A 24,749-nucleotide genomic window follows, 5' to 3' on the forward strand; every position below is an offset into this window, starting at 1 on the left:
TAGTTGCTACCAGATATGACTCAGTCACTTACCTTATGAAGTTACTGGTCACTGTACACTAACTGGTAACACCTACAAGCTCTCCATTACTGCAGGTGGTGTACTTAAAAGGCAAAGTGTTTACACTTGGATTAGCAGAAACAGTTTACTTCTTATGCAAAAAACATAAAATATAAAGAAAAAGCAATACAACACAATATGAATGCATGACAAAGATTGCTAATTTCTACTTAAAGTGTGCATTTTTTAAAACATCATAGCTTCCAATCCGTCCTCCATAAACCTCTTGTACACCGCCATAAATTTTGCAATAAATGCCTCCAGGTGATAAACTGCTTTGCTGCCCAGTTGTAGCCGATGTTCATAATATGCAGCCATTTGTGCAACTTCTCCTTTTAAATGCCCATCACAGTTGTTCAGAAGTTCAGACAACAAGCCCTGTAAAAGAAACAGTTTAATTATAATGCTGTATCAAAATACACTAAATAAAATTCAGGACTGTCTGTTTTAATAAACTGTTAGGCCTTCACATTACATCAAATACAAACCAAAGTCATTTTTAGCAGAAATTATGAAAGAGATTTGTTTATTAATAACCAAACCAGGGCAAAAAGGTGGCACAGCAGTTAGCACCACTACTTCACAGCTTCTGAGTGACCCAAAATCTACAAACTCCCCTCTGGGAAACACGTGGCATATTGGTCTCATAGCCAGCATGTGCCTCAGAATGCCCTGTGATGGACAGGCACCTCATCCTTGGCGGTCTCCTGCCATGAGCCCAGTACTGTCATCATAATCTTATATACCAACAACCTTGGACCTGATTAAGGAGGTTTGTGAGTGGATGCTTGAATGAGCAAATTAGGATTGAAACAAACATTCAGCTTATTCAATGACAAATATTAGGAAAAATGAAGAGAGCCAGAAGCTTTAATTAAGAGACACATTTAAAGCCACATGTACATATACATGCATTTGCAAATGTGTTTATTATTTCTTTGAGATGGGTTAAACAATCATTTTTAATAACAACAAATGCCTAGACCATATTTTTAATAATATTTGAGTACTGGGAGAACCTGCAAAGGAAGTCAAGGCATCTCATTTTAAATGATCCTAACTTTTCTTTTATAATGGTAATTTGTCATATACAATTTCTTGCATTAGGAATTCGTCATGGATCACATACACCCAACTTACTCTCCAGCAACACACGGAGAGAAGCTTGCGGTCATAACTTCTGGACGGCACTTCAAAGCAAACAACATTAAGGAGTTACTTGATAAGAAGAATAAGCAGTTGAGGGTCTTACATTAAAAATATTTGGGAAAAAAAAAAAAAAAAAAAAAAACAGGGTGGGACTCGAGCCCCTCCCTTAATTCAACTCCTGCTGGTCCGTACAGTATGTGGATACTGGCGGTAAAGGAAGCTGCTAAGTTAATATGTTATTTCACAAAACAATAGAAAGCAAAACAATGTTTTCCAGCTAGATGTCTCATAAATAATTAAATCCAAATTCCATCCTCTGACACTTTATGCTAATAAAGAACTTTAAAATTAATTTTAGCATTCAATTTATCACAAGCACAGTCTACAGACATTTTCTGACTTCAGCATTTTAATTTTTTATCATGATTAATATCTGTGAAATATCTATGAAAAATAAATCTTTTAGCAGAGTTACAAAGAAATTCCAAAGAGCCGTTGCACAACCAGTTGAGTAAAAAACTAACTGATTCTGGTAGATCTTAAGTAGGTTATTGAACAAAGCAAACAACACTGAGAATCAAGGATTTACGAGATATTTTCCCAAACAACAGTATTAGGCAGGTAAATGCAGATACCTTCATTATGATTTCAGGTGGAATGCAGTGTGTCAGAAGTTCATAAAGTCTTCCACGAACTTCAAGTAATCTGAAATAAAACAATACAATATTGGCCTTTACAAATGTACACTGTGTAATAATGTATAAATTAGATTGTGTATTATTACTTTGACAAGGAACAAGTAAATTAACCAAATACAAAATTTTTTGCAGACACTGAAAATTCAGCAAAATGGCTAACTTCAGTCATAAAGATGTTTTTCCATATCTTACAGTTCCAAAATGGTAATGCACCAAGTAGATGAGTGTGTAACACTGCATATAAAAGCCAGTAGTATTTCAGTGATTTAATTTAAGACTATGTTCCTTCATGGTTTTGAGATTTGCAATAAAAATTCACTTCAGTCTTCCAACTAAAGCACACCAGAGCACGGTGTTCAGCTCACAAGCAGGAAATCATGTCTCCTGTTTCATACACAATGGAATAAACACAGTAAAATGAAGTTGAAAGTCTTACTCAAACATATCATTTTGTATTAGAGAATTATTTTAAAAATGAATAATTAAATGCAAAGAAACCAGCAAACACAATAGGTGTTTTAGGACGGGGTGAATAATAAATAAACAAAGGCAATGGACACAGTCCTTACCTGCCGTCACTGTTTGAATAGCTGGAAGTTATCCTCAGGAGGCGCTGGCTCGGACTGAACAGCACTGCCAGCAATGTATTGTAGGTGACAATGCAGCTGTGGCAGACACGTAGCAAGAACTGGCTGACCTAACACTGTATGCCAGATTAATATTTAGTACTTTAAAAACCTTTACATAGGCCATGCCACTTACAGATTAAATGTTCTGTATTTAAAATAAACTTTTCTGACAAAATAAACATCACTATTCCAAATATTGTTCAGCAATGTTTTTTGAGCGGAGTTAATTGTTGAGCACTGAATTTGTATACAGTATAAGTTTTGACATTAACAGTAGTCATATAGTGCTTATGTGATGTGAGAATTAAAACTTTATCCTTTTCAGTCAACTTGTAGATTGCTAAATGACTGCACCAAAAATATTCAGTTTATCAAAATAATCTTAATTTGTTGATGGATGTCCATTATGTTCTGCTAAGTCAGAGGCCTCACATAATCAGGGTGGAAATGGTCTTATGAGGCAAAGAGAACATGGCGTCCCTTGTCATATTTTAGTGGTAACAAGTTGAACATATGCCCCTACCAAATTATTTACACTATTAGGTAACTACAGTATGTAGTTCACTCACTGTACCAGCTTCAGATGCTATCTTGTTATAGCTACTTGAAATGCAGTACCTCTGTGGAGACTGCTGGCTGACAATAGCATTTGCCGTCTCTCGGAGGTACACTTCCCAGTCTGTTTCTGGTATATCTTGGTCAGCAGAAAATGGCAACCTAAAACAAATAAGCATTTATAAGACCAAGATCAAAATGAACCATTACAGAAACAGTCTACACTTACCACTTGTCTTACAACATAATATCATACCACACTATTATTATGATTAGACATGAAAATATAATACAGGGAAATACAGTATTAGATCGAACAACAGACAGCTAAAATTTAAGTGTTTTAAAATATTGTAGTATGTATCATAGTAAATTATGGGAATGATATGTTAAACAAGCAAGAAAACTTCAGCACAGCCATGTGTACTACCTTGTGATGGCCTCCAACGTTAGGCACACTATTAGCCCAAAACACAGCTAATTCTAAACAGTATAACTGTTTATCATCAAGTGTGCAGCTAAGAAAAAAAAACTCAATGTTAACCATTCCGTAGTTTGCTTTAAAAATAACATTAAGGAAAAGTACAGGGCAGTTTAGTTGTGCAGTGGTTACTTCTATATCTAGGTTGGACTTGAAAGTAAGAATTTCACTATGTATAAATGACACTACTACTACTGCCACCACCTCACAACTCCAGGTGCCTGTAGCTTTAATGGCAACTTGATGATTATTTGTTTGCCAGAATTTTCTGCCACATCCCAAAATCTGTCTTTTATTTTATTTGGCAACTCTAAACAAGCCTAGCATAAAACGTGTAGCTGTGTGCCCTGTGATGGACTGGCACCTCATCCAGGGTCAGTTACATCCTGAACTAGATAAGCAATTAAGGAAATTAATAAGCAATTAAGGAAATTAATAGATGGATGGTTCTGCTTTCATTCCCTTATTAACTTTCTTTATAAAAATCACAAGTAAATGTACATGGTTTTTGCTTAAAAAAAATGTGCTTTTCTGATGGACCAACAGACTGCTGGCTCACTGTGGTAGGGGTTTACTATGTGTGACAATGCTGGATACAGGTGCAAAACTTCATTCATAAAGTAGCACTCAATAACAACCGGGGTTTGAATGCAAATATGAAACACACTATTCCAATATTTTTCTAAAATAAAGCCTAATGAAGATTTCTGTTTGAACTTGGCAGTTTTGTCCCCTACTACACATTAATTCAACTTGAAAAATTCTGGTTTCCCATAGCTCACTATCAAGAAAATTCAACATTCAGTTAATATGCATTATTTCTGATGACAGGTGCATAGATTTTAAATTGTAGAACTTTACAAATAATAATAACTATTATAAAGTATGACAACTTCTTATTTATTTCTCTCTTAATTATTTTGTACATATTTCTCATTTGAATTTATATTAAAGCAAGCTCCAAAGATTGATTAAACAATGAAAATACAGACTGATTTATTTATTTATTTTTTTTAACCAGAGCACAGCTGGACTGAAGGTTTTTATATTCGAATTGTAGAATGCAGATTTATAAACCAATTTACAAAAAAATAAGACTCTGTCAAAGAGATTAACATTTTTAACAACTCACTGCTGCACTCTGCAGGCCTCACACATTAGTAAAGCTTTACGAAGGTTTCTTCCAGATTTCTCTGCGATTCTTTTTGCCAGCTCTGCCGGGAGACTTAGACCTTCCTTCTTGCATACACCGATGAGTACAGTACAGATCTTGAAAAGAAAAAGTAAAACACATGTGAAACCTCTTACATTCGTATTAGTTGAAAAGTACTAACCTGCACATTTTTAACAATAATTTTACTGTTTAGATTAGGTACTACCTATAACAGTCACATCTAATCTTAACAACAACATTTATTTATATAGCACATTTTCATGCAAACAATGTAGCTCAAGTGCTTTACATGATGAAAAATGTGAAAAAAGACAAAATAAATAAGAATTAAAATTAGGGAACACTAATTAACATAGAATAAAAGTAAGGTCTGATGGCCAGGGAGGACAGAAAAAACAAAAAACCTCCAGAGAAAAAAATAAAATCTGAAGGTTGTATATGTGTGTGTGTGCGCGCGTGTGTGTGTTCCAGCATCACTTTAGAACAGCTGGAGAAATTTTCATGAAACTTTGTACATATGTTCCTCATTGGTCGACTAAAAATACTGTAGGGTGAAATCAACTCTAACCCACCCCCTTCTGGGTAGGGTGGGGGTTGATCTTGTGGTCTTGTATGCATGTTATCATCCAGTTGACACTCTGAAAGACCACCAGAGGTTGAACGGAAGGTGACTGCCTGCATTCTTTATGTTTGAGCACCACCGCACCTGTTGCTTTTCAAATTAAATAAGAGTTGGCCGGTTCCGAGCGTCAACTGGATGATAACATACATACAAGACTGCAAGACAAGCACATTAGTGAGTCTTCATTGTTTGTTAATTTATATTTTTAAAGTTGTGTTTTTTAGTTATATTTTTCTCAATTAAAAAAAACTTTATTTTCAGCTATGTTAGATAGTACTTCATAAGTTCTAATGAAGTTCTCATATTCTCAAGAAATATTACCAGCGTGTCACAAGTTTTTAATGTAACATAAATAATCGCAACCAAATCAAGTTTATGTATGCTGTATTAGTATCAGCTACCCAACCATATAAAATTCTAAATGGCACAATTATAATTACAGACACAGTTCTACACCATTAAGCAATGGTTCACTCCTAAATTAGAAACAGGTACACCAAAGAAATACTTGATTATGAATATTAAATCTGTGTTGGAATTTAATAAATATATAAAAGGAACATAGAACATCCAAACATCAAAATCATGTCTGGAAGTCCCTGGATGAGAGAAACATACTAGGCCTTGACAACAACTTGCAAGTTAACAACACATCTTATGATAAAGATGTTCTCTTTCAAAAACTTTATACCAACCCAAGGTTCTCTAAGAAATTGTTTACTGCTTTGTCACCATTTTTTTTTTTTTTTAAATACTTCCAAGGAATCTTAATAAAATTAATGTATAGCAATTTACCTGAAAAATGTAATTAAACAATTGCCAATACACCTTTCTTTTGAAATTTCCAACATAGTAAGTTTCATTTTGGAAAATGTCAAATCAAGTTCAGTCATGTTCTTAAAAAACTAAGTGTGAACAATTGAAAATTAAGAGTAAAATTGATTTTTTTGCATTTGTATTTTTCCAGTCAGAGCTGTATTACAATGATACTAAGACTCAAAAATTGATGTAATTGAAAAATGTATTTGAAATAAATAAAATAATTCAGTTGAAATAAAAATAGCAAACAAGATGATACAACACGGATTTGTAAAATTAATCTTTAAGTAATAATGAAATTACCTCTTCCACACTTGGCAAAGGCACACGAACTGCCAGGCACCGACTTCTAATTGGAGGAATCACTTTAGATGTGGAGTTGCAACATAAAATGAGCCTGCAGTTGGCCATATACTTTTCCATTGTTCTCCTCAGTGCATGCTGGGCATCTTTGGTAAGCCTGTCAACTTCGGTCAAAATTACAACTACAAAAAAAAAAAATTTTAATATGTTGCTTTGCAAGATACCCTTATTGTACAGGGTACCAAATGACAAAAGAACTGTGGCCAATCAATATTTTTCTCATTACTGGTTTGTAAATGATCTACTTTATACATTTTTTTCTCACAGCGACAACAAATCATGGAAAAAATCTTGAAATGGTAACACAACATTCATTATACCATACTGCACAAACTATTTTATTTATTATTCTTTGTGAAGACAGTGAGGATTTTTTTTTAACTGGAGTATACTATGTATATGCAGGAAACTCTGTTAATAATGTGCTAGATAAATTTCAGCTCTGCACAAAACTCTTAACAATGAAGTAAGTACAGTGCAGGGTGAAAGCAATTTGACAAAAAAATATTGTTGTGAGAGTTACAGAAGGTTAAAAGTCTGATACGGTTAAGAAGTTAAGTTTTTGTTCTACCATTGTATTTTCTATTCAAATTGATTAAAACTGACACTGCTGACAAAACCCTGAACAGAACATAGCCTTTTTCTGCCCTTTATCACAGTTTCAAAACTTCGACTTTAACACATCAAGTCATAGGATATGCCCTCCACATCTTTCCCCCCTCCCCACACAGAAAAGTACATCCATAAAATCAAACCAATAATACATGTAAGATGCACTGCGGAGCAATGGATAACACAACTCTTCATCCCACAGGCATATTTGAAAAAATCTTAATAAAAAGTCATAGTCATAATTAATATTCAAGAAATAATCTAGCAATGGTCAGCATTGCTGTTTACCAATAATGAAAAAAACAACATAATATGAGAAGCACTCTGGTACAGGTTATGCTATAAAGTCAGTATGTCAGCGAGTCCCTTTTTCTCTCTGCAGCCTCTTCAATGATTCTTTCATTGGAAAGTTTATATGGCAAAAGCATTTGATATTACAGATCTCATTGTTAAGAAGGTAATAATTATTTATATAATAATCTTAGAAGGTAATATTTATTTATTTATATATTTTTCAAATTTTTTTTGGACATCCTGTTGGGCCATAAACACAATAAGAAACCTTCCTGGTTCATGATCTGGTTATTACTCTTTTAAGATAAGAATTGCAAATATAGCTGTAACAGTTCTAAAATACTACAGTTTAAACAAATAGATGAGGCAATTGCATCCTTTCATCTAATTATTTACATGTACTCTGGCAGTACTCCTCCTGTTCCTCCTCACGCAAAGGAGGAGATACCGGTCCTGCTGCTGGGCTGATGCTCTTCTATGGTCCTGTCCAGCTTTCCTCGTATAACTGACCTTCTCCTGGCATGTTCTCCATGCTCTTGAGACTGTGCTGGGAGACGCATCAAACCTTACCGCAATGACACATATTGGTGTGCCATCTGGAAAGAGCTGGACTTCCGGTGAAACCTGAATCAGCTGCAGGTACCACCTCATGCTACCAGTAGTGATAAGGACACTAGCAAAACACAACACTAGAGAATAATCATTCAGGAAGGATACGGAAAGAGCAATTGTCATTGGCCACCACATGCAAAACCAAACCCCTTTTTGTGGGTGCCTTGCTGTTGCCTTTCTATTGCACCTGTTGTCACTTTCATTTGCACCAAAGCAGGTGAAGCTGATTCACAATCGCTAATGATTCCTAACTGCACAAACTGATATCCTGAAGCTTAACCGACTTGGTGATAAGATGTGATGATTAAATGTTCCCTTAATTTTTAGCAGTTTATATCTCAATCAAGGTATTATTTAGAAAAAGTGAGAAACGTACTTGCCTAAGTAAAACTACAGTTAAACTTTGCTAACATATTTACTTTGTACACTTAACTGCAACTTACAAAAATCAAAACCAGTAAAAGGCTGATCTAGTAATATAAGGTGTGGATAAACTACTTAAGTATGCAAACCCCAGGCATTCTCTGTTTCCCTCCCTACAATAACACCAGAGCTGATCATATTTAAAATCCTGACCATTTTGATTCTTTCCAGTTACAGTATCTTAAAATAACCTCCTGTGCAATTCAGTGTCCTGAAATGAATGAGGTATATCTTAAATGACAAGAAGTTCCTTAGGCAATTTTATAGGAAGGCATTTTAAGACATCTTAAATTACATTTCTGATATCCCAATATGGGCAGAGTTATATTAAGATATCTCAAAATATGTCTTTTAAGATAACACGAATTAAGAATCTTAAAAAAAAAAAAAAAAAAAATCAATATCTGAAAATACAGTACATCCATTTCAAGGTATTGCTAACTCCTTTAAAGATACAGTATATTTAAAAGATTAAGATATCTCTAAATGTTAATTCAACTTAATATAAGTTTTGTTATTGGCATCTTAAAAAGTACAGTGATCCCTCGCTATATCGCGCTTCGCCTTTCGTGGCTTCACTCCATCGCGGATTTTATATGTAAGCATATTTAAATATATATCGCGGATTTTTCGCTGCTTTGCGGGTTTCTGCGGACAATGGGTCTTTTAATTTCTGGTACATGCTTCCTCAGTTGGTTTGTCCAGTTGATTTCATACAAGGGACGCTATTGGCAGATGGCTGAGAAGCTACCCAACTTACTTTCTCTCTCTCTCTCTCTTGCGCTGACGTAGGGGGGTGTGAGCAGGGGGGCTGTTCGCACACCTAGACGATAGGGACGTTGCTACCTTCTGTGTGCCGCTGCTTCCTGAAGGACATGCTGCACGGTGCTTCGCATACTTAAAAGCTCAAAGGGCACGTATTGATTTTTGACTTTGTTTTTCTGTGGCTCTCTCTCTCTTCCTGCTCCTGACGGAGGGGGTGTGAGCTGCCGCCTTCAACAGCTTTGTACCGGCGGAGCTTCCCATACTTAAAAGCCAAACAGTCCTATTGATTTTTTTTTGACTACTTGCTTTGTTCTGTCTCTCTCTCCTGACGCGCACTCCTTTGAAAAGGAAGATATGTTTGCATTCTTTTAATTGTGAGACAGAACTGTCATCTCTGTCTTGTCATGGAGCACAGTTTAAACTTTTGAAAAAGAGACAAATGTTTGTTTGCAGTGTTTGAATAACGTTCCTGTCTCTCTACAACCTCCTGTGTTTCTGCGCAAATCTGTGACCCAAGCATGGCAATATAAAAATAACCATATAAACATATGGTTTCTACTTCGCGGATTTTATTTCGCGGGTGGCTCTGGAACACAACCCCCGCGATGGAGGAGGGATTACTGTATTTGCTGCCAAGTGGTTTATTTTTCCAACCACTTATTTAATATGCCTTTGTTGAATTGTTTAAAAAAACAACATATTACAATTAAGTGGCATTTGAGTAAATGTCTTTGTGTGACTTTGGTATAAACTTGCGAGTCATGTTGTTGAAACAAAAACCATGACAAAGTTGAAGTACAAGGATGAAAAATTGGGGCAAAGTAGTTATTAGCTAACCAAATAGGTGTGACGGATTGAATGGTCTCCTCGTGTTTATCAAATTTTTTGTGTTTTTAAGGACTTAAAGAAATTTCCATTTTGCTTGCATAGGCCTAAATATTAACAGCTTTATTTTTATTTATTGTTTTCATATAAATGATTATCAGATGTCCTATGGTTCCTGGGACAGTCCTATACATCAGTCCCCCCAAAAATGTTATTTTTTCTGTAACTCCACTTTAAAAAAAAAAAAACCTTATGCAGGCACTGCAATGTGCATATTGCATACAAAGTTCATTGCTAGCTCTATATTTGCTTACCAGGTTTAATTGTTAATAACTTTTCTAAACAGACATAAGATCTGACCATTTAGATATTATAAGGTTGTGAAGCTCTAATGCATGGCTCAATGGTCTTTTTTTACTTTGTCTTTATTCCCCTAATCAGAATCACAGTTTAAGTTAACGCTTTATGGAATGTCAGTCCTTCACATGCACACAAAAACCTCAGCGCAGACATAATGACAGATATTTTTTAGATAATTAATGATAAAGTTTACCTTTAAAATCCCTCTGAGTACTAGTCTGGATCTGCTGTGACTGAGCTACTGTTTTTAGGAGTTCCTGAATAACCACACGATCATTATTTCCAGCATCACTGTAAAGAAAAAGTAATTTAATATGTGATAATATTAATATAGTCCATAAATTAATCATTAATACTGTATAGTGTTTCTAGTGATTCACTCAGTAATATACTCCTTGTACATTCATATTTCACTGGAGTAATTCAGTACTACGCTAAAATATTTGATAGATATGCTTAATTAAGTTCTTTACATTGGCATATCATCAATAGACTTCTATTAGAAAGTGGTTCTGGCTGAAGGAGTCATCTAGCTTAACCTTGCATCCTTGCCTGAGAAATTAAACAGTATCCTATATAATAAAGTTCACACTTGTACAAAGAAAATATTTGAAGCAGTACTAACACCTGAACAAAACCTATGACGGCCCATTTTATAAAAGATTTGGACAAAACTCTTCATGTGTCAGCCTGTAATTTAGGGTTGTTAAATAACTCAGTTCAATGATGATACTGTATACAATGAGATTCTGGATAAAAGTAAAAGACATATCAGTCAGTATAACTAAAATAGTATTAAAATATACTTGCAACCCAAAAACAATTAGTCTACACTACAAAAAATGAAAGCCAGTAGACACCGCACGATAAATCATCCTTCCATCCATTTTCATACCTTTACAAAACTATTTGTTACTGCTAGCGATGGCATTAAATCAATTAACAATATGGCATCCATTTCCGGACACCCTGCTTGATTCAAGAATGCTCCACTTTCTCTTCTATAAAACTGCATCTTCATCGATACAAAACTCTTTGGAAAATTCCTCTCCTCTCCGCCCTGCAACTCCCAACAAAACTGCACCCTTTCTCTGAAATCTGTCAAAAACTTCCCAATCCATGCTATATCAAACTTTTAATTACCAGTCAGCAACCAGAATGAAAGACACAGTCCTTAATTATTTTCTATGGAACATAGACTTTTCTTCCCTAAACACATTTAATTATTATTATTTTTAACCCTTTATCTCCTGTTTATGTTAGTGGGCATATATCTCACTCAGTAAACAGCTTTAATTTCCTGTAAGTCTTCTCTTTAATTTTTATTATAATCTTCTGTTTTTACACAGAAAACAATGAAAGTTAAAGTCATTTGGCATTCATATCTGAAATATCTGAAGTATCCCACATATTCTAACTTTCAAAAGAGGAGCACTCATTAAGTAGTACAATACGCACTTCAACTCAACTGATATTCCATAAGCATCCAATGTTTATCTTTGTCCTGAAAAATGTAACATTTCAATTAAGTGTTTTTTCAATATATGTTTTAACACATAGCTATGTTAATAGATAGAATAAGCAGGTGTGTTTGATATGGTATTTGGTACAGTGTATCATTATAGACTTCATCATGCCTCTTCTAAAAGGACTGTGTATATAAAGATTATTTTCAAAGAAAAAAAAAAAAAACACACAGTTTAGACCAAGTAGTTATTTTCCAAAAGGGAATTTTCACTCTCTACCCATAATTACTGCTAATACTACACACTTTTGGCTTTGCTCTTCTGTAACTAAAGTACTAGGGTGAAAACTCATGCCTGTCTACGATGGGTTATACGGTCAAATGCCATCCACTCATCTCTGGTTTCTTAGAGGCAGAAAAAAGATCTTACTGCCTTGAGCTCCCCGGTATACAGTGGATATAAAAAGTATCCACACCCCAGCGAAAATGGCAGATTCTGTGTGATAAAAAATGACACCAATATAAATCCTGTCAGAACTTATTCCACCTTTATTGCAAACTGTACAAAGAAGGTCAAACATATCAGAAACTGTTCAGTGAAAAAGGAAAAAAAAAAATCATACCTTTTACCAGGTTTGTAATATGATTTTCTTCTCTTTTTTCACCAAAACTATTTGTTTTCACTTTGTTTGTATAGATTGCAATTTTGTAATAAAGATGGAGTAAGGTTCAACAGGATTTATCTTGGTTTCTTTTTAATTATACAAAATCTGCGATTTTGCCAGGGGTGTGTAAACTTTTTATATCCACTGTACACACAATAGTGCCTTACAGTGTAGAAATCTTTTTATTAACAACTTGGAGATTAAACCTTAACATGCCTCTAGGCTTCCATCTGACACTGATGATCATCATTTTCCTAAATGACTTTTTCTTACTAGCATGAATTTAAACGGGGAAAAAAAGAAAATTAACTCATAATTTGCTGTCACAACCTGCTCATCACACATATCAGTATGTGATATTCTGTGCTATTAATTTATTCAATTTAACCACTCGCCTCAAGTCATTTCTATATAATAAACGTTTTGCTCCAATTAGGAAACATTGAAATAAAGATTTTATAAAAAGGAGTGGCTGCTCTGTTTTGTTTTATTTTGCTTACTTGCTTGTTGATTTACTGAGTTGTTAAAGGATTTGTTTAACCACTTATAAATTCAAAATAAAACTGATTTGAAAAAGGAGAAAACAAAGCCAAGGAAGCACCATTGTACTTGCATGTATTTATCAGATAATAAATGCTAGAATAAAATATTAAGAAGTTAAAAAGAAAATGTTGAGAGCAGAACAGATGTATTTTTATTTCTATCTAAAAAATATAAAGAGATCTTTATAATTTATAAAAAAAAAAACCTAAAAGTGGTAAAATGAAACACTATGATCTTCTAATGAAAAATCTCATATTTGAACTTTGAGTAACACACATACCCGAATTCTTTGCAAAGACCTCGCTACTCTGTTATCTCAATTCACTGCTAAGGTAAGAAAATAATTCTTAATTGGAAAAGCTGGAAGACTAGCTTAGACGTGCATACGGTGTATTCATTTATAAATGGAGATTTTGCAGAGAAAACCTTGGAAAGTACTAATGTCTGAATTTCACAATTGCTCAGGTGTCCTAATGGCTGTAGCCATAGCTCACTGGGGAAGATTATATTCCAAACAAATAAACAAACAAAAAAAACTTCACTAAATATTGCAAATTATGGGGCAAATGAATGTATGCCATGATTGTGAAAATACTGCTTTAACTTTACAAAAATAATGAATTGCTCCTTTAATGTCTATAACCATCTCTTTCACTTTCCTCACATTTACCTTTAGTAAGTTATTAGAGCACCATATAATAAAACGTAATGTCTTCCTGCAATTAAGTATTTGAAAATTTTGCCAGGGTAATATCATCATAAAACCAGACACAAAGTTTGGGATAGTGCTAGGCGATATGAGGAAAGAAAAAACAAAAAAAAAACCCAAAACATTTTTTTTGTGCTTGGAAACGATTCACGATTTTATCTAGACCAAAATAAAAATACAAAAATGCTCACAAGATACCTGCAACATATTCCGTATCTTATTAATAAAAACAATTATACTTATAATTTACTATGACCCATTTTACTCCAACTTAAAATGCCAATGCATATTCCAGACAAATGGAATACAATACTTGAGCCACAGTCCTTCTTTGGCCATTTTAGTGTAAACAACATTTATGATTTAAAATACAAATTGCCCTGGGAGATGAGGGTGTTCACTTGCAAACTGAACCGTGCTCTTTAAATACAAATTATCAACTTAAAAAAAAAAAAAAAAAAAAAAAAAAAAAAACTTTACAAACAAATATCTTTTATGGCTACCGTAGATAAAAAAATGCATGAAAAAAATCTCTATGGAAAAAAATCTTCACAGATATCTTAACATTAGCCTGTTTACAGTTTTAGACTTAAGGCTTGCCTAGTGGCAAGTTACAACATTCCCTACTGTACTAAATACTTTCTCTGTTGGAGCACTCATTGCGGAAATGCAGTGGAATTTTTTTGTCAAGACCACTTAGTCAGGTGAAGCTTGTTTCATGGAGTTACCACCACTGATAAGGTTCTGTTTCAGGATGCATGTCAGAGGAACTCAGGTAGGCTGTCAACTTAACCTTGACTTTTTCCTCTTCTGATAGTGTAGTGGATAGCTGAAGCACTGCCTTTTTTCTCTTTGGCAAAACTTCTTGGCTTTCTTCCCTCATTTTCATCCACTTAATGCACCTGACCAGTTGTGGAAGCTGAATTTTGCTAAGCATGCTTATGTGTATGGCTGCTCTGTTGTAGTGGCATAAAACGTAACTTTCTCCAGCTTCTCCACTACTCTGTCTTGTATTTTATTGTACAGACGCAGCAATGCTTCCTATGCAATATACTTTTTCAGCTTGGAAAAAATATACCTTGGATCAATAATGTGCAGCATCCTAGAAAACCCCTCCTTCTCCAAATTGTAAATGTGAACCATATATTATGCAATGTAATATGAAACTGCACCTGTGATTACTTTATATTTGGGCAGTGATTTATCATATTGTGATTACAAGAAATTAATAATTAGGGCCGTTGGATCAAATAATACATTCTGGTTATAGTAGAATAGTGATAACAAAAAAATAATATTAAGCAGCACAAAAAAAAGCCACACACAAACACACACTCAAACAGTAAAAGAGCAGTTACTGGTTTTACCTTGCACGAACTTCATTGCTGAGTTACTTAAGACGTGCTGAACAATATAATGGAATTCTACAGATGTTTTTTTTTTCTGCATGTAACTTTTAGGATTAACCAATACGCATTTCTAAATTGTTAACCTGCATTGGTATTAGTCATTAAATGGTCAGCACTCTCTGTGTTAGCTGGTTCGCTAGATGAAAACTAACTATAACTTATCTTTCTTTGCTTTAAAATTTTGTTTAGTGCATGTTAACTTAAATAAATACTTCAAAAATTATTTTACAGATTGCTTTGAATAATGCTGTCTGCTAAATAATTACAAAGCACAAATATATAAGAAAGGAGCATTTAATACATATTGTTTAATTTGAAAACACGTAAAGGCTCACAGCAAGAAATGTTGCTTTTTCTGGGAGTCAGTCACATTCATTAAAGTCACCTATTCATGTGGGAAAGGCACTATATAAACAAACTATGGAATATGGCTGGCCGTTCATCCCGGCCAATACCCCCAAGCCGCCAGGTGGAGCCCTGCCTGCACCATAGAGGTGCCCCGAGTTCCAGCGGGGCATCATGGACAATGGAGTTTTTAATCACAGCCCTGCTGGATACCATGGGAACCTCCAGGGGACGCTGCAGGAAGGCCCAGAGACTTTTGTTTCACCTATAACCCGGAAGTGCGTATTAGTCACGGCGACAGAGCGAATGACTCACTTCCGGGTTGAAGAAAAGGAGTTTTTATCTGACCCGGAAGTGTTAACAATCACATGGACAGAGAGAAACACCTCCGGGTCAAGGACTATAAAAGGACTATGGGAAATCCCAGACGTCGAGCTGAGCTGGGTGGAAGGGTGGCAACGCGTCTCGGAGTGGAGGATTGATTAGTGATTATTGTTTATTTATATGAGTATTGTGGAGTGTAGGGTGCTTTGTGCACTGTTTACTGATAAAATAAAGTTTTAATGGACTTTTATCTGGTGTCTCGAACAAGGGTTCAAGGGAGCGATAGCGCCCCCTATCAGTTACAACTATTATTATTAGTATGTGAGTATCTGAAGCAATTATGTGCAACACATAAGAACATCAGGCTTTACAGCAAAAATATTAATTATTAATTAAAATATTAATAAAATATTAATCAGGATCAAGATCAGCATTCACAGACAAAGCACTTAGTGAGCACTTTCATGGCATCTCCCTGATGCTTCATCCCTTTGCCCACCCCTCTCTGTCTCAGGGGCAACTCGTATGCTCCTATCCACCAGTCCTAGGAGACTCACTAGTGAACACACTCTGGCAGATGGACTCTAGCAGCCAGGAGACGTGTCCAAAGTGCTATACGTGCTGTGTCTGCAACACAGTGATCACAGAGACCACCTGAAGAGCTCGTCCCTCTTAGGTTCAGACCCAGGTGCACTACACTTTTATTTCCATGGTAGACCTGGGTAGTTCTCAAGGTGCACCACTGTGCCGTGGCACACTGGTTGAAAAACAATGTTTTAGATATGAAAGATGGAATTGTATATAATGCTGTGTACATCAGCATGTTTAATTATTTTGCAGCTGCAGGGAATTTTGTGAAAAGCACCAATCCCAAGAAATGAAAATACACTGAAATACTGGAATAACAACTGAATTCAGTTTTCTACCACTGACAAAGTAGCACACAAATTCCTGTCAGCCCTATGCACCAATGTGGACAACAAAAGATTGTTCAATGTGACTTCTAATGTAGTCAATAAAAAGAGAAACAGAATTTCCTGCAACAAGGCAGAGATGCTATTGTTCGTTAAGACGAAGCCGTAGAAGGGCATCAACACAGCAGCAAGACCAGTATCTGCTCCTTTGTGCAAGGAGGAACAGGAGGAGCACTGTCAGAGCCTTACTAAATGACCTCCACCCGTCTATGTTTCTGACCAAACTGTCAGAAACAGACTGCATAAAGGTGGCATGAGGACTCGATATTCTCTAGTGGGACCTGTGCTAACAACCCATCATTGTACAGCTTGATTGCCATTCACCAGAGAATACACAATTGGCAGCTCTGCCATTGGCTCCCAGTTCTCTTCACATATAACAGCTGGTTCACATTGAGAACATGTGACAGATGTGAAAGAGTCTGGAGATGCCGTGGTGAATATTATGCAGCCTGCAACATCATCCAGCAAGACCGGTCCGGCAGTGGATCAGTGATGGTCTGGGGGAGGCATATCCTTGGAAGGGTCTCACAGACCTATGTGCTACGTAACAGTACCCTGACTGCTGTTCAGTACCAGGATGAAATCTTTAGACTCACTATCTGAAGCAGTGGGCCCGGGGTTCCCCCTGGTGCAGGACAATGCCCAGCCACATGTGGCCTGACTGTGTAGGCAGTTCCTGGATGACAAAGGCATTGATGCCATTTATGCCATTGACTGGCCCACACATGCCCCAGACCTGATTCCAACTGAAAATCTCTGGGATGTTATCTATCTGTGCATTCAACACAGCCAAATACTGCCACAGACTGTGCAGCTCACCAATGCCCTGATCCAGGTCTGGGAGAAGATCTCCAAGGACACCACCTGCTGCCTCATCAAAAGCATGCTCAGACATTGTTGGGAGTGCATAAAGACACAAGGTGGTCATACACACTACTGAGTCACATTATGAGCTGCCATGATAAAATTCACACAACCTGGAAGAGCCTGTGATTTCAATTATTGACTTTGATTTTCAATGTGATGTTGAATCCAGCCCTCAATGATGTGGTGATTTTGGTTTCCATTGACACTTGTTACATCATTTTGTTCTCAATGAATTACAAAGTATTACTTAGTAAAGATTTTCCACCTAAATGTTTCATTCATTGTGACCTGATGTGTGATTTAAGTGTTCCCTTATTTTTTTTGAGCACTATATATCTAGATATATACATAGATATATATCTAGATATATACATAGATATATATCTAGATAGATAGATAGATAGATAGATACAGACAGACAGACAGACAGACAGACAGACAGACAGACAGACAGACAGACAGACAGACAGACAGACAGACAGACAGACCTCACAGGTGGCGCAGTGGTAGTGCTGCTGCTTTGCAGTAAGGAGACTGTGGAAGAATGTGGGTTTGCTTCCCATTTCCTCCCTGTGTGGATAGCGCTTTGAGTACTGAGAAAAGCGCTATATAAATGTAATGAATTATTATATATCTCTATATCTATATATCTATCTATAGATAGATAGAGAGCGCTACAACACAGTATGAAGATAGACCTTGATGTTATTCAAAAAGAGAAAATATATATATATAAAAAAATAATAAACCACAAAGAATTCCAAAGATAGCATATTGGTTAAGGACAGATCTGCAGAGTATCTATATATAGACAACTTGTTTATGCTTCATTTGTAGCACATTAATTCTTACAAAAGCTTTTAAATCAATTTACCTGGGATTGACTTCTAGGTGGTAGTTGCTTGCTATAGTGCTGATTTCAATTTTCTTTTTTGATGGAGCCTGTAATAAAACAAAAAAAAACTATATATATATTAAACTACTTAAAAAAAAAAAAAATTGGGAGTGGTCTCCCCTAAACTTTTTCGTATACTAAGATATGGGGATGGAATCAAATAAAATTAATAATATATTGAACAATTATTATAAAAGTACAGTTGAATAAATCGAACTTTGCAGCTGCATGAATAAAAGGTTAAGTAAAAGTTGATAGAAATCTATGTTTTGTAATTAATACTTGTGTACTCAAGTTATTGTGTTTACATACACACACACACACACAATTCCAAAAATTGTATTTTTGGATGATTACATTACTTTCCCTATACTTTGTATACGAGAAAACTAAAATTCTGATAATTTGCACTCAGGTCAGTCTACTGACTTGTTATATTAATTTAGGAGTATACGTAACATAAAAACAGCAAACATTTATATTGTACACATTTCACAAACAACAACCCAACTGAAACCAAATTTAAAAAAAAAACATTCAGAAGTTTTTTTTTTTGTTGTTGTTGTTTTTTTTAAATACACCTAATGCACCCCACTATCAATGGCAAGAAACATGACAGGTCAACCAAGTGCAAGTCTATAATATAAAAGGCATCAGTTTCAAGTCTTGCTTTCCTACTTTTTACAATTCAATGAGTTGCTTTGGGTGACAGTAGGGAATCCATTCCCGGACGGGTTTATCCATTCCTGGGAATTCGGGAATCCCGCATTTCATTCCCGGGAATCCCGGGCATCTCACATGTGAACGGTTTTAGAACGACTGACACTTATTTTTAATAAAACTACTGCAATATGTTGACACAAATAAAAGACGAACCTTATCTAGTTGTGGTAATAAAAGCGCAGAAAGCACAACGTCCTCACAGGTGGCGCAGTAGTAGTGCTGCTGCTTTGCAGTAAGGAGATTGTTGGTTCGCTTCCCGGTTCCTCCCTGTGTGGATAGCGCTTTGAGGACTGAGACAAGTGCTATATAAATGTAATGAATTATTATTATTATTAACATGTCCAGCGTGTGGTCGTCCATGCGAGAGTGCACCTTCATGCAAAGAAGTACGCCAGCCGCTGAGAAAGCACACTCTGCCTCCACTGAAGTAGGCGGCACAATCATCAGATACTGAAACACTTGCTCTAAACACCGCCATTTCAGCTTTTACTGATGCATCCAGTTTCTTGTCATCATTCTGTGATGGCAAGTTTCTTGGCACAGATAATGCGGATGCAACTGACTGACGCATTGCAATTTCAAGTTGCTGTTCAAAGCTGTTGTCTGATGAAGTGCAAGCTACAGCAATGGCGCCTCCTTAATTATTTTCAACTATAACTCTGTTATTTCTTGATCAATTTTTACGTTATATATGCGAGCTTGGCCATTCCTATTTTCCCGGGAATTACAGCAGTTTCATTCTCGGGAATGCGGGAATGAAAAATGTCCGGGAATCCCGGGCTCCCGAATGGATTCCCTAGGTGACAGTGAACTCGATGGAATAAGAAAATATGAGGTATCTTCTAAAGTAGAAAAAAATCTCCAGGTAATACATGACATCTGGACCAAAATAATTGCACCTGATTGACTACCTTCAACTTACACTATTGGTCTAAGTAATGAAACTACTGAATTTATGTTTTGCCACAAAAACTAAACAGCATGTCTGTTCTTTAGTTTAGACTGCAACGGACACTAATGATAAATATAATCCCACATGTCTCTTCCTTCCGATTGCAGAGACAGCATTTATTAACTTTACTGTCCACTCATTATACTTTTGAGACATATGCAAATTGTTTTAATGTATCCACATGAAATTCTAGGATGAAGTTGGGCATTAAGGAAAAACACACACAGACACACTTGATTGAATTACTACAAGCTAATACCATACATTACACTGCATTAATAATAATAATAATGGTGGATTTCATTCCTAATGTGTAACAACAAATGAGGGAATGCATTGGTTTGAGGGACATTTCAGCATGATGTTTACAAAGAATGCTAAAATTATGATGGAATATTGTATTTACCTTATGCACATGCACTAATTCACTGACATTTTCTGTTTAAAAACAATATGAAAACAGAAAGGGTGATTCTGTGAACAGGTGCATCACAATAGAGGTGCAGGTGATAAGGTCAAATGGAGGCAGAAGCAGAGATGTGGCTGCAAGTAATATCAGATGACAAGAAAGGAATGAATGGATCTCACCCCAAAGGATGGCAAGGAACAAGGCAAGAGAAGGAAAAAGAATTCTGGGATAACCAGCAATCTAGGTAAATCAAGGAAATAGCAGTTAAACTGGTGTTGGTGATAATGATATCCCAAACTTTAAGATTATCTTTGTAAAAATCAAGCTTGTCAACAGAGGTTGAATCAATTATTTCTCAATTTCCAATAAAAGAGGCTTTGTTCTGATGTTTTCAAGGTGCCTCCCATACTGTCTGAAAGCAAATTTTCTTTGCTTTTTGCTTATGCTTATGCTTGCATATTATTCCATAATCAGCCACTGGACTGGAATGTCATTAACTGCAATAAATGCTAGAAAGCAGAGACTTCATCCCATTCAAATGTATGTGCTTTCACTAACTGTCACATTTTAGTTATTATACTAATGAATGTTTATCTTCAACCAAATAAACAAATTTGATGTTTCCCCGATTCATTTTCAGCAGTAACTATATATTGCATTTATGCATACACCGATTCCACTTTTTCTTTCCCAAAGTATCAGCCAATACCAGTGCTCATTCACCTTGTTAAAATCTGTATAATTCATTGTAAGAAACTGATTTGGAAACATCCGTTAGTGCGTAATATGACATGAGGCTATAACTACAATTCACTTAATTCCTATAAAAAATACAAGACACCATACAATACAGAGAAATTAAATGAACTGTTTTTATATAGGCCACTGGATGTTCTACAAGTCAAATCAAGTCAAGTTGGGGAGCATGCCCTGGTATGGTGTGTTGCCGCACCCACCACATGACGAAACAGCTCGGAATCCCGGTTGGCAACCCCCCAGGCACACAGTCCAGTCCCAGCCTCCAGAAATGACCTTCTATCTACCGCAGCCAGGTGTTACGTGGGCAACCCTTGCGCTGGTCCAGCCACTTGGGTCCCCAACAATGAGGATCATATGAGCTGGGTCACCCTCGGGGAATCGTGCACATGGCCGTAGTGCTGTAACTTACACTCCCTCACAATGCAGGTAATGTATCTCATTCAGGACTCCATGAGCAATCACTCATTCGACACAAACTCAAACCAGCGGTACCCAAGGATTTTCCAGAGAGACACAGTACCAAAGGAGTCCAGTCTTCATCTTAGAAAACTGGATAGCATCCATGTCTCACAACCATAAAGCAAGACAGGTAGCACCAGGACTCTAAAGACTTGGACCTTCGTTCTTTTGCATAGATATCGAGAGCGCCACACACCCCTTTCCAGCGACCTCATGACCCTCCCATGCTCTCCCAATCTGTCTACTGACTTCATGGGAAGAGTCACCAGAGACAAGAATGTCACTGCCAAGGTAAGTACAGTAATCCCTCGCTATATCGCGCTTCGCCTTTCACGGCTTCACTCCATCGTGGATTTTATATGTAAGCATATTTAAATATATATCGCGGATTTTTCGCTGCTTCGCGGGTTTCTGCGGACAATGGGTCTTTTAATTTCTGGTACATGCTTCCTCAGTTGGTTTGCCCAGTTGATTTCATACAAGGGACGCTATTGGCAGATGGCTGAGAAGCTACCCAGCTTACTTTTCTCTTTCTCTCTCTTGCGCTTTCTCTGATTCTGACGTAGGGGGTGTGAGCAGGGGGGCTGTTCGCACACCTAGACGATACGGACGCTCGTCTAAAAATGCTGAAAGATTATCTTCACGTTACTATCTTTTGTGCAGCTGCTTCCTGAAACGACATGCTGCACAGTGCTTCGCATACTTAAAAGCTCGAAGGGCACGTATTGATTTGTGCTTGAAAAACAAACTCTGTCTCTCTCTCTCTCTCTCCCTGCTCCTGACGGAGGGGGTGTGAGCTGCCGCCTTCAACAGCTTTGTGCCGCGGTGCTTTGCATACTTAAGCCAAACAGCCCTATTGATTTGTTTGCTTTTTTCTCCATCTCTGTGACATGATCTGCTCCTGACACACTCCTTTGAAGACGAAGATATGTTTGCATTCTTTTAATTGTGAGATGGAACTGTCATCTCTGTCTTGTCATGGAGCACAGTTTAAACTTTTGAAAAGGAGACAAATGTTTGTTTGCAGTGTTTGAATAACATTCCTGTCTCTCTACAACCTCCTGTGTTTCTGCGCAAATCTGTGACCCAAGCATGACAATATAAAAATAACCATATAAACATATGGTTTCTACTTCGCGGATTTTCTTATTTCGCGGGTGGCTCTGGAACGCAACCCCCGCGATGGAGGAGGGATTACTGTTATCCTCTTGACAAGGTCGACACTCTCTCAGCAGACAGACACACTGCTGATGGCTGTGCCTAAGAGGTCATTACAGGCCGTTGGTTTTTATCCAGGACACTCAGACTCCTCACCGAGTCTCTCAAGAGCCCCAACCAGAGCCTTCATTGATGTTCTCTGATTTTCTACAACGATACAACAAATTCCTAAGCTATCATGTATCAAAAACTGCAAATAACTACAGATATAAATACTTACGGTTATGGTTTGATGCTCAATTCTGAGTTTTTCTACACCGGCACCATACAGCTCCCGCAGCAAACACATTATTCGAGTCTTCTTACCAGCACCTGATGGACCATATACAAGCAAATGAGGAAAGTCGCCATGCTGCACCTAGACAGAATAAATGGGGATAACCATTATGTAATATATTTGCTTATTAAAGAACATCACATTAATATTTCACATAACTTTTGAATGCAGACTTCACTATTACAGTACTCTGAAAACCAGTCACTGAAAACACACATTAGGCATTTTAGTAAATATAACATATTTAGATTTTTTTAAACAAAACTTATATGAATACCCCACTGCTTTTTTTTTTTTTTTTTTAACAATAACCATAAACCATCACTATTCCTTTGAGACAGGTTATCACGTTTGGCAAGTATTGCTCTTTTATTCTGGTATTTGAAAATAATTAGATTCCCAAGATTTGGGGTGATTAAATGTTTAACGTATGCGACACATTTAAAAGAACTAGTCATTTACATGGCTCTTTGAAAAATGGACAAAAATGAATTACAAGCCGAACATGCTACATGTGTCTCTCTGTTGCACCGTTTTAGAAAGCACTGGCATAAGCATTAACCTCTGGATCCCCAACACGTCAAACTTCACTCTCTAAATACCCATCCTATTCCCGGAATCCGCTTTTCCAGTACATAGTCACAATTAGCCCTTCTATACAGCATCATGGGTACTAATCTACTAAAAACGACATACATACATACATACATACATACATACATACATATACATATACATATACATATTCATATTCATATTCTCTCTCTCTCTCTCTCTCTCTCTCTCTCCCTCCCATCACATAGTACTAGGGTGTTGTACCGTGTTAGCCATTATGAATGTAGAGAAAAGCCAAGCAAAATGACACCTTTTATTGGCTAACTAGAAAGATTACAATATGCAAGCTTTCGAGGCAACTCAGGCCCCTTCTTCATCTTGCCTGAAGAAGGGGCCTGAGTTGCCTCGAAAGCTTGCATATTGTAATCTTTCTAGTTAGCCAATAAAAGGTGTCATTTTGCTTGGCTTTTCTCCCATCACATACATATTTGTAAGACTAATAAACAAGACTCTTCTTACCAGATTCTTCAGCTGGGAGGCTTGCTCCTTGTGATAGTCTAGTTTGTTAAGTGAAGAGGGTCGATATTTATCAAGCCATAGGCTCATTGTTAAAAATAAAAAGTATATGTAAAGGCTTAAGCCAAAAATAATAATAAACTAAACGTACGCAGTACACAGCTTTGCCGCGAATTGAAAGCAACCCGCGAAACCCGAGCAGGAAGGAAAACGCATGCGCACTCACAGGAAACAACGGAAA

The 24,749-nt window shown here is 36.5% G+C and overlaps 1 protein-coding gene across 2 annotated transcripts; it reads right to left on the reverse strand.

Moving 5' to 3' along the window:
- rfc3 (replication factor C (activator 1) 3) lies at positions 1 to 24,749 on the reverse strand. 2 transcript variants are annotated; one of them, XM_028799305.2, is made up of 9 exons: positions 24,512 to 24,749; positions 23,381 to 23,518; positions 18,620 to 18,687; positions 10,635 to 10,732; positions 6,491 to 6,672; positions 4,705 to 4,841; positions 3,155 to 3,253; positions 1,845 to 1,914; positions 1 to 438 (listed from the first exon to the last, which is right to left on the reverse strand). In XM_028799305.2, exons 1-9 carry the CDS (start codon positions 24,596 to 24,598, stop codon positions 247 to 249), a joined length of 1,071 nt encoding a protein of 356 aa, XP_028655138.1. In that variant the 5' UTR covers positions 24,599 to 24,749; the 3' UTR covers positions 1 to 246. The 2 variants fall into 2 exon arrangements, with proteins under 2 accessions (XP_028655138.1, XP_028655139.1); XM_028799306.2 differs by having other exon boundaries at positions 23,381 to 23,472; positions 24,512 to 24,622.

The sequence above is a fragment of the Erpetoichthys calabaricus genome, chromosome 4, assembly GCF_900747795.2.
Source record: "Erpetoichthys calabaricus chromosome 4, fErpCal1.3, whole genome shotgun sequence".
Classification (NCBI taxonomy): Eukaryota; Metazoa; Chordata; class Cladistia; order Polypteriformes; family Polypteridae; genus Erpetoichthys; species Erpetoichthys calabaricus.